The 10221-nt window shown below is 48.0% G+C and overlaps 1 protein-coding gene across 1 annotated transcript in view; it reads left to right on the forward strand.

The window, feature by feature from the left end:
* Positions 1 to 9597, forward strand: part of COL5A1 (collagen type V alpha 1 chain) — a 253839-nt gene extending 244242 nt beyond the window's left edge. The window contains exon 66 of the mRNA XM_084821216.1: positions 6168 to 9597. Coding sequence (XP_084677342.1) covers positions 6168 to 6314 — 147 coding nt within the window. The 3' untranslated portion in view covers positions 6315 to 9597. The remainder of the gene's footprint in view (positions 1 to 6167) is intronic.
* Positions 9598 to 10221: the final 624 nt, after the last annotated feature.

The following is a 10221-nucleotide window of genomic DNA, read 5'->3' on the forward strand; positions in this document are numbered from 1 at the left end:
AGAGATGTGGCATAGAAAGACAATGCACACATTCAGCACCCTTGTCCACCTTACTTCAGGCAAACTCAAAAACTGCCACCAATAGAAATTCAAATTAAATTATAAAATACCCTGAGAATGAGGCAGAAAAATGGAAGCCTCTTTCAGGGGGAAGTAAACTTTAAGGAAACTAGATGACAGAGCTTGGTACAGCACTCTCTCCGCCTCATCCCTGGACTAGGGGTGTACGAAACCCCACTTACCTGGCTCTGCCGGGCTCCACAGGTGGGGGGAGGCGCTCCGTCCCTTCCCCTGGAATCCTCGCCAGGGGGTGAGGTGCTCTGTGCCTCCCCCCCGGAATCCTGGCTGGCCGGCTCCGCTCCGCGGCCAAGCTGCGGAGCCGCTGGCCAGCTCCGGCCGCCTGCAGCCAGACATCCAGCCGCTGGGCAGCCCTGCATAGACGCAAATGGCGGCTGTTGTAGCCGCCGTCATTTGCATCCCTGCAGTGAGCCGTGATAGGCTACGTAAGTATTTATGTAGCCTATCACGGCAGGGGGAAAACCCCAGTGTACGCAAATGGCAGTAGCCGCCGCCATTTGCGTACGCTGGGGTTTCCCCCCCCCCCGCTGTGATAGGCTACGTAAATACTTACGTAGCCTATCATGGTCTCTGCAGGGACGCAAATGTCATCCCTGCGTTAGCCGTGATAGGCTACATAAGTATTTACGTAGCCTATCACGGTTGAAGAAGGAGGAAGCGAATGGAGGCCACAGGATGGCCGCCATTCACACAGCAGCGTGGACAAGGGGCAGGTAAGTGCTCCGTTTCACGCGCCTTTCGTGGGGTGGGGGCGGCGGCCACTTAGTCCCACGCGCCTTTCGTGGGTTGGGGGGGTGGGGGCTTTGTTCCGTGACGGGTTTCGGGGGGCCGAATGCACTGGCATTCGGCCTCACCAAGATCCATCGTGGAATTCTCTGACATCCCTACCCTGCACACAACACTGCCCCCCACCCCAGTGCCTGCATTGTGGAGGGCGCAAACTGGGAGCCCAGTTGATGCTGTTGCCACTTGCAGTGGCAGCACAAACAAAACCCTTATGAAAGAAAGACAGGAGCTGCGCTATCGCCCTTGCCAATGGTGAGCCCTACCTGTGAGAAACTGTTAGAGAATTTCTCCTCCCCCCAGGAGTAACTCAGTGAAATTGCCCTTCTTTGCCTGCCCTGGGTGCCATTTTTCTTGTTAGGAAAGTGGGGTACAAATCAGAGCAGATCCTTCAACCAATTTCTCTGCCCACAAACAAAGTGGAGAATTTCGAGAGGCCATCTGCACACTGTTCTAGTTCCACTCTTCATTCCCATTATTCTAAAGTAGAACATAGTTTGTAAGAGGCTTTTTTAGTCTCCCCCCAAAACAGGCCTCAGAAAAAGGAAAAAAAGCTGCCCCCCCCCCCGAGCCTTCATGTCCCTTGGCAGGACCGTCTCTGCCAGAACCCATGGGAAGCCCCCACCCCGGCCGTACTGGGGGAGACGGAGCCACCCTGGCCCACTCCAGGCGCTTCCTGTGCTTATATTCTGATGTCTGCAAGGAAGGCGGCCTCCTCATGATCGGAAAGAGTCATGTGACCCTGTTCGGAAGATCATCTGCCCCATCTCTGAATGCGGAGCGAGAGAATTCAATTAGGGCCCTGAATACGCTTGATAAGTAAAGAGATGAAGAACGTTCGGGTGGGAAACCCATGCTCACACACGGACCCCATGGAGCACGGGTTTGGAGCAATTTGTGCCCCTTGATGCGCATGCGTGCTTTGAGTTGTTTTTCTTCACCACTTCCTGGTGAATCCTGGGGAAGTTAGATCAGGCACTGCAAACGCAAACAAACATAAAAGAACCCTCCCAGTTATGAATCTGTTCTGCTTAGATCTTTTCCATTTCCTTTGTTCCTCTTTCTCCCGAGACCGACACAGGTTTGCATCTTAAAGAAATGAATGCAAAAAAATAGGGGAAACTAACAGCAGGCTGCTAAGGACTGTTCCGAGTCCCTGCTGTATTCTGTCATTTAAAAGAGCAATTTCACAGTTGCCGTTAGGGATGTACGGAAGTCACTTACTGTTTCGCAGATCTGCTTAGCGGTGGTGGGGGAGGCGTTCCAACCCTCCCCCCGGAATCCTCGATGGGGGGGGAAATGCTCCGTCCCTCCCCCCAGAGTCCTGCCTGGTCGGCTCTGCTCCATGGGGATTCTGCGGAGCAGCCAGCTGGCTCCGCCAGCAGCCAGACATTCGGCCGCTGGGTAGCAGGGATGCAAATAGCGGCTGCCGTAGCCGCCACTGTTTGCGTCCCTGTATTCAACCGTGATAGGCTACATAAATATTTACGTAGCCTATCACGTCTGGTTTAAAAAAAAAAATGCGTACGCAAATGGCGTCGGCTACGGCAGCCGCCATTTGCATTCCTTATTTTTCGCCGTCTTAGTCTACGTAAATATTTACGTAGACTATGACGGCGAAAATCAAGGGGACGCAAATAGCGTAGCAGGCGCTATTTGCATCCCTTTTTGATTCCCCGTTTTAGCCTATGCAAATATTTACGTAGGCTAAAACAGCAAATCAAAAAAGAACGCAAATAGCGCCCACTACGCTATTTGCGTTCTCCTTTATTTTTGCTGTAATAGTCTACATAAATATTTACGTAGACTAAAACAGTGAAAAATAAGGAACGCAAATGGCGGCCGCTATAGCCGCTGCCATTTACGTATGCTTTTTTTTTTACCCAGACGTGATAGGCTACGTAAGTCTTTACGTAACCTATCACGTCTGGGTAAAAAAAACAAAACAAAACAAAAAGACCAGACTGCAAATGGCGGTGGTGGCGGCCGGTCGGAAGACCAGCCGCCGCCGCTGGAGCCGCTGCTGGAGCCGCCGCCATCCGGAACATCCGCCCTACGTAAGTCTCATCCTGAGGGGGATCCGCGGGGGGGGGGGGCGGGGGGGGCATTCCGCCACGGATTTCTGGGGCCGAATACCAGTGCATTTGGCCTCACTGAAATCCGTGGCGGAATTCTCCGCCATCCCTAGTTGCCATTTACAAATATTGCTGGGCTGAATAATTTTTTGACTGCACCTTTTTCCAGCCATTCAAGTGGGGGATAGGCAAACCGAAGATGCCTTCAAGGAGGGCAGGGTCAGGCTGTAGAAATGTCTATAAATTTGGGAGGAGTTCACGTTTACCTTACTGAGGTGTATGAGATAGCCAAATGGCTTTCAAATACATTTACACCCCTCAAATATGCCCACAGTGTGGAGATGTATGAGAAATGAATTTCAGTTGATTTTTGATCAGAATTTACCAAGTTCACACCTTCCAGACCAAACGTGGACTTGGAAGCAATCTGCAGTTGAAGTCCGTACGTTTCTGAGCTTGCTGTGTGATTCACAGACACACACACCATGTGTTCAACAGCATGCATACTTTTGAAAAGTGCGCACAGATATGCTATAATCAATAGGAGAGGACTGCGTACACTTAAAAGATGCACACAACTGATGCGTATGTTTGGAAAAATATGCTTGGATATACGCACAGATTTTCATGTGAGAAGAAAAACACAAGGCTTGCAATCTGGTACAGACTCAAGTCAGAACAAGCTTGGAGATGGAATTCAGAGATCTTCAGTGAGCTTGAGTGTTGCTGATTCACACATCTCCACCACAGTGGTGTGGGAACTCTTCACAGACTACTTGCGCTGCAACTTAGGATGGACTAATCGGTAAATTTTAGGTTCTCTCAGTTTCTCATTTTTTCCAATCTTAAGTTCAGTTCATCCCAAACGTTGCAAATTTTTCAAACCTTAAGTGTGGTTCATCTCAAATTTAGAGATGTTTTAAAGACAACATTTTCCCATCAATTTCTCCTAATACATGCATTTTTGTATGCAACTTTTGCCTGATATGCAGAACTTTTTGCAAACTATTCTCCAAACACAATGTATTTTAACTTTATTTTCACTAATATACATATGTGTGTGCACATTCCCCTAACATATGGGTTTTTTTGTTGGGAGACTCCATTGCAGAAGTCTGAGAAGTGCAAATTTTGAAGGATAACTGAATTTCATTTTGAGCATAGGCTTGAAAGGGCAAACACAGGGATGTTCGCATTAAAATGTGAACTGAATGAATTTCTCCCACATTTGTGTACAGTTTTTCATGTTTGGGATGAACTGAATTTAAGTCTAGTTAAAATTCTCAAAGTCCAGGATGAACCAGTCTTCAGACTGGAGCAATGGGAAACTGAGAGGAACCAAAATTGACAGACTGATCTGTGCTGAGGTGAGTCTGTTAAAAATGTTTTAGTAGCAGGAAGGCATGCTCAACCACCTCATACAGTACGCAAGGGATGCGCACAAGTCCCCGCCCCGCAAAAATCTTTATGAGCATTTGCTAAGCCAGATGGGTGGGATATAACTTAATCAATAATTAATAACTTACTTTAAAGGAAGTAAAACAAAATGCTGCCCATGGAGCCATTTTTCCAAGGAAAAACTCGATGGGGGACTGCAAAAAAGGGAAGCCATTTTTCAGCACTATCAAAGAAGGGCGGGGGAGATTGCAAGAACTATGACACATTTCAGCTCTACAGTAGCAGCAATGGGCCGATGGCCTGACGCCCTAACCCTGCACAATTTTGTTTGTTTCCTCCATTTATGTGTCCCACCTTTCCTCCAAGAAACCCAAGGTGGTGTAATTCATCCTCTCTTCTGCTCTAGACTGAGTCTTGGCTGTTTGCAAGCAAGGACAGGGAACGATGCAATAGAGTAGTCAAGTTGGCAAGCAGATGGTGAAGCACCCAGGCTTCAGTCCAGGGAGGTTCAGGCGAAGGCAGGAGTGGTCAAAATCCAGGCAGAGATCAGAACACCAGCAGGCAGGCAGGCCATGAGGATCAGGCAGCAGCGGGAGTGGTCAAGATCACAAGCAAGGGGCCAAACAGAGTGAGCCGGTCAGGCGCGTTCCGCATCCAGGCACAGGGTCATCAGGCGGTCCAGAAGGTCAGGAACCGGGGCAGCAGCCACAGGGCACAATTCAGGAGGCAAGGCACACGGCAGAGGCTGGATGGACCATGTTGCTTCAACACTGGCTGGGTTTCGGGGAGGCTTTCAAGCCCAAAGCCAGCCAGACCCACCCAGAGCTCAGCTGCAGCATCAGGGCTCCCTTCCCAGAGCCGACTCCTGAGGAGCCCCTTTTCCCGAGGAGACCTCTTCTGGAGGCGAGCACTCCTTTGCACAGGAGCACTGCTGGCCTGCCACTTGAGGTGACGATGCTCCCGGGGCTCAGGGGGGGCTCAGTTTTTGCCTCTGAGGCAGAGCCCCTCTCTCCTGACAGGACAGCCCTGCAGCCATCTCCCCCAGGGCTCAGGCTCCTGTGGGTCTGGGGGCAGTCCCTGGTCTGGAGTGCCCTGGGATTCTGGGGCCTCTGCCTCCTCCTCTGAGGAGGACTCCTCCAGTCGGGGCAGGACTAGGGGTGTACGAATCCCACTTACCAGTCCACTCCAGGGTCTGCTGCGGGGGGGAAGGCAATCCATCCCTCCCCGCAGAATCCTCCCCGGCCGGTTCCGCTCCACAGTGAGTCTGCGGAGCCACCAGCCAGGGCTTTCCGTAGCCGAACTTCTGCCCGCTGCTGGGCAGCGGCCGCAAATGGTGTCCGGTGTAGGGGACGCCATTTGCGTCCCTGCCCTTTGCTGTGATTGGCTACGTAAATATTTACATAACCAGTCATGGCAAAGGGCAGGGACGCAAATGGCATCTGCCATGCCGGATGCCATTTGTGTCTGCCGCCTGGCAGCGGATGGCTGAGGAATGAAGAGGATGGACCCGGACCGGCTGGCACCAGGTAGGACCCGTCCCGACCTTAGTTCGCAGAGGGGAGCAGTCCATTCCGCCACAGACTCCGGGGGGGCAGACTTCTCTTGATTTTATCCCCACAACAACCCTGTGAAGTACATTAGACCAAGAGTGATGGGCCCAAAGTCACCCACTGAGCTCCATGGCCAAGTGGGGACTACAACCCTGTTCTCCTAAGTCCCAGTCCAGCACTCTAACCACTACACCACATTGACTGTCCTTATATGAACCATATAAGGCAGCTCCTTCTACAGTTCATGTTGTCCCTGGCTCATCCTTGTCTCCCCTCTCTTCAGGCAAAGAAGGGCTATCAAAAGACAATCTTAGAAATCAACACGCCTAGAGTGGAACAAGTCCCCATCGTCGACATTATGTTTAATGACTTTGGAGAAGCATCACAGAAGTTTGGATTCGAGGTGGGACCAGCTTGCTTCATGGGCTAAATTGCCACTCGGAAAACTAGTCTCCAAAAGAGCAACCTCGTAACCTCATTGCGCCTTCTATTTTTGGCTATGGTTTTTTTTGGTCATCGTCACATGCACGTTCTGAAACTGGACAGTTCGATGGCTTTGTTGTTTATTTGTTTTCCTGTTTCACCTGCCTCCCAACTCTGACACCGGAACCCAAAACTTATGGAAGCCCCAGTCAAAGACAGGACCGTTCCACCCCACAGAATCCCACAGAATCACATGACCTAAAGGCATCACCTGCTGGCCAAAGCAACCTCTTCCGACATGCTTTCCTTGCTATGCATCTCCTTTGAGACCCCCAAAGGGCTCCGCTTTCTGTGCCCGACTGTATGGCTGTTCCTCTAAATCAGAAACCATCTGGCCATGAAACGTTACCAGTGCTTGCCCACTTTCATTTCCGACAGACAGCCTTGCTGAAGTTGGTGGGAGAATTTCCGCTGATTAACAGAGTTCCCCGTTACTGCAAGGGCCTGAGAAATACCATGGAAAACCATCTGCAAGGCATGATCCCAGCAACTTGCATGTCTCTGTACAGGAACAAGGACTAAGGACACTTTCAGGACCTTTGCAGTTAGGATTTGATGTCTTCCCTGGGGTTTCTGTAAGATACAGAATGCCCCTCCCCTTCCCAAATACTTGCTTCTTGCTATATTTTGGTAAGATCCTAAAAGTAACAACTGAAACTAACTACATTTTTTTTAAAAAAGCCAGGTTCTGACTGTATACCCCATAAAGGTATAAAGGTGCTTCTATTTTTGTATTTTGTAAGTAAATATTTGTATATTATTATATTAAATATAAAAATGTTTCTGGGTTCAAAACATGCATGTGACTCACCCATGATCCCTAGTGTAATTTAATGAGCAATCTTTCTCACCAGTATCCAATACACCGGCCCAAACACCAGTAAGTGAGACCATGAATGGCTCCTGCAACGAATTGCTCCTCGGGCAAACATCCAGGCTCCTGCAGCCTTCCGTTGTGCTTGTTGACTCTGAAGTAAGCCCTACTTGAGCACAATCAACCTTACTCCCTAGGATCACAACCTCACTTTTGATACTTTTTCTCGTGATGACCGAAACATGCCCCCCGTGATAAAAATTAAAATGAGCCTTGGTTGTTGTTCTTTTTAGATCAGGGCAAACATATACAGCACGTCTCCAAAGAAAAGAAAAACTGAGGAATGCCAGGACAGTTTTATAACACAACACACTGGTGTTACTGGGGGAAACCCAACAACTTTGCTGCAAAATACACTAGCAGCCTTTTTAAAAAGGGGTGCTTTTGTCAGCGCTGACAAGCAGTACTGGTTTTGAGGTCAGCTCTGCCATTTTTTCTGCCTTCACTTGATTCAATGTACAGGTTTGTTTTTAAAAAATACCTTTTACAAAGAAAAAAAAAGAAACCCCGTTTGTTTTTGTTTTCACATTTCTATTCCCACTGGAGGATTGTATGGCAGGGATACCCATTATTTTCCTCTTAGAAAATAATAATAGTAATAAAAAAAATTAAAAACACAGGTGCTTATATTTTTATTATTTACATTTCTCTTCGTTGGTGCTATTTCAGTAACTTTATGACAACACTGGTGGATCTCTGCCATTAACATGCCTCCATGGATCTCTTCATTTCAATCCAGTTCAGAACCTTCCCTCCCCACAGCCAGCTCGCCCCCGCCCCCGCCATGGGTCTTGGAGGGAGTTGCATGCCAACCCACTATTCAGCATGTAGATCAGCTGCTTCTGTGACTGCATTATGGTACCTTTGATGACCCATGTAGAACGTAAAATTGTGCTTGTGTGAGTGTGTGTGTGTTGCTTGGGGTGGGGGGTGTTTTTCTTCTGTTAACAAAGAAAGTATTCATGCATTTTATATGACGGTGATAACAATGCCAGATTTGTACTCAGTTGCTGAATATTTGTGGTGCTAATTTATGTATTTGTTCAATGTACTGAAGTCAAGATCAAACTTCCCCCCTCAACTGAAACTGCCTTTAAAGAGCAAGAAAAGAAGGTGCAATCCTGTGTCTTTCCCTTATGACTGCTGCAGGGGATTGTAGCAGTCAATCATTCCAAGTGGGACCTTCTGTTTTCTCCACAGTTTGAGTTAAGGGTCCTCCCAGGAAAGGGAGAAAAATACATGTATGCAATGCCTTTATGCCAAACGCCCATATGCAAGGAAGCATGCATTTGCAAAGGAAAAGACACCACATTTACTGTGAATTGGAGCCTTTATATGATGTCTTTTCCCACTGCTCTCCTGCAGGAAGGTTTGACCTGCAAAAGAGAAGTCACGGGTGTGAGGGCCCTGAGGTTTTACTGCGGGCTGCGGCACTTCTGAATTGGAAGCTACCAAGCACCTGGGGGTGGTGTGTCTTGGGGTTTTGTTTATGCTTGCTTTGTAATTGGAATAAGAAGAGAATTCTCAAATGGTGCTTTTAGAGCTGCATTCCAGAGAAACACATTGGGGATCCCTCGTTCAGAAGGGGAGTAAGAGTGGGCAGGCGTCCCTGAAGGGCAGCTCAATCTGTGCGTGCCACGAGCTTTCCCCACAACACGGAGGTGCAGGGAAGGGTCAGGTGCCTTCTCGGTGGGAAACACAACAGCGCCCAAACCGAGAGAGCCTTCCCCTCTGTTGGTCTGCCTTGGGGCATTGCCTCGCCTCTTTGGGGGGGGGCGGTGAGGGTGGGACACTGTTCCTGCATCCTAGGTTGCACTTTCAGATCGCATCTGTAAACGGCGAGGCCCAGTTTGCCTGCCAGCTGCCTTATGCCATCTGAGTGTAGACCAATGCCCTCGGCTCCTTGGCGATGGATGCTCAGGAGCTCCTCAATATGGGACAAGTTCCCCAGTGGTAGAAAAAAGTTTGAAACTTGTGCTAGAACATCTCATCTAAACAACGAAACGACTTGAGAACAGTATGTTTCGCATTATTTCATTGCACGTCCTTTCAGGAACTCTTCGAAATCCGAAAGGCTGAATGTTTGCGTCTGGAAAACAACAGTTCGTGTGTGTGGCTGGAGAGACAGACCCACACTCGCTTAGGTCATGTGATTCTGTTCCAATCATTTCTCATTGAGGGATCTCTCACTTTTCCATTTTGTTTGGTGCTTCTGTCAAAAAAAATCCTACTAAGTGTTGTAAAACTGTTCTGAAGTTTCTTTCCATCTTCTCCCATTTTTTTCCCCTCTCTTTCCTTCCAGACCACTTAGCTACAGTATATTGCAATAAAAATTATTTCTTGTATTTGCAGACATATCTTTCTGTGTAATTTTATCCCCCTTTCCCTCTAATATATATGATGACTTGAACAAGTATTGATGAGAAGAAGGGAAAAAAAAATATGGAAAAACGTTTTTTAAAAAATAGAATTCCCCCTGTCCATTTAAGTGTCATATACACACACACACACACACACACACACAATCAGGTGACCTATTTGTACAGGTTTTCAAATTCTAATCCAGCATGTCAGTGCCCATAAGAGGTATTTTTTAAGAAAAAAATATTTTAAACCTGTGTAATAAAGGAATAAATGTAATAGATATTTTTCAATAAATCGAGTTTACTGTTTCCACCTGACCCACTGTGATGTGAATGCTTCTTGAACTAGAATGAAGTGTGATTCCATCCGCCCCCTTTTCTCTTGCTTGCTGAAGCAGGAAATATTCATCACAATTAGTGGAAAAGATGAGCCAAGCAGTGTGCTCCCAAATGAAGACAAGCGAACCAGCAAGGCTGTTCAGAATGTCTAAACAGTGGTGCAGAGAGGGCTGGATGGATGTCAGGGAAATCCTCAACGGATTCAAATGAGTTCGGATTTCTATAAATCTGACCAGCATATTCTGCAGCGGACTGGCTTTTTCCGAGTCACGTGGATT

This window comes from Heloderma suspectum, chromosome 14 (genome assembly GCF_057233095.1).
Source record: "Heloderma suspectum isolate Gila_16-S chromosome 14, 16-S_ref, whole genome shotgun sequence".
NCBI classification, from domain to species: Eukaryota; Metazoa; Chordata; class Lepidosauria; order Squamata; family Helodermatidae; genus Heloderma; species Heloderma suspectum.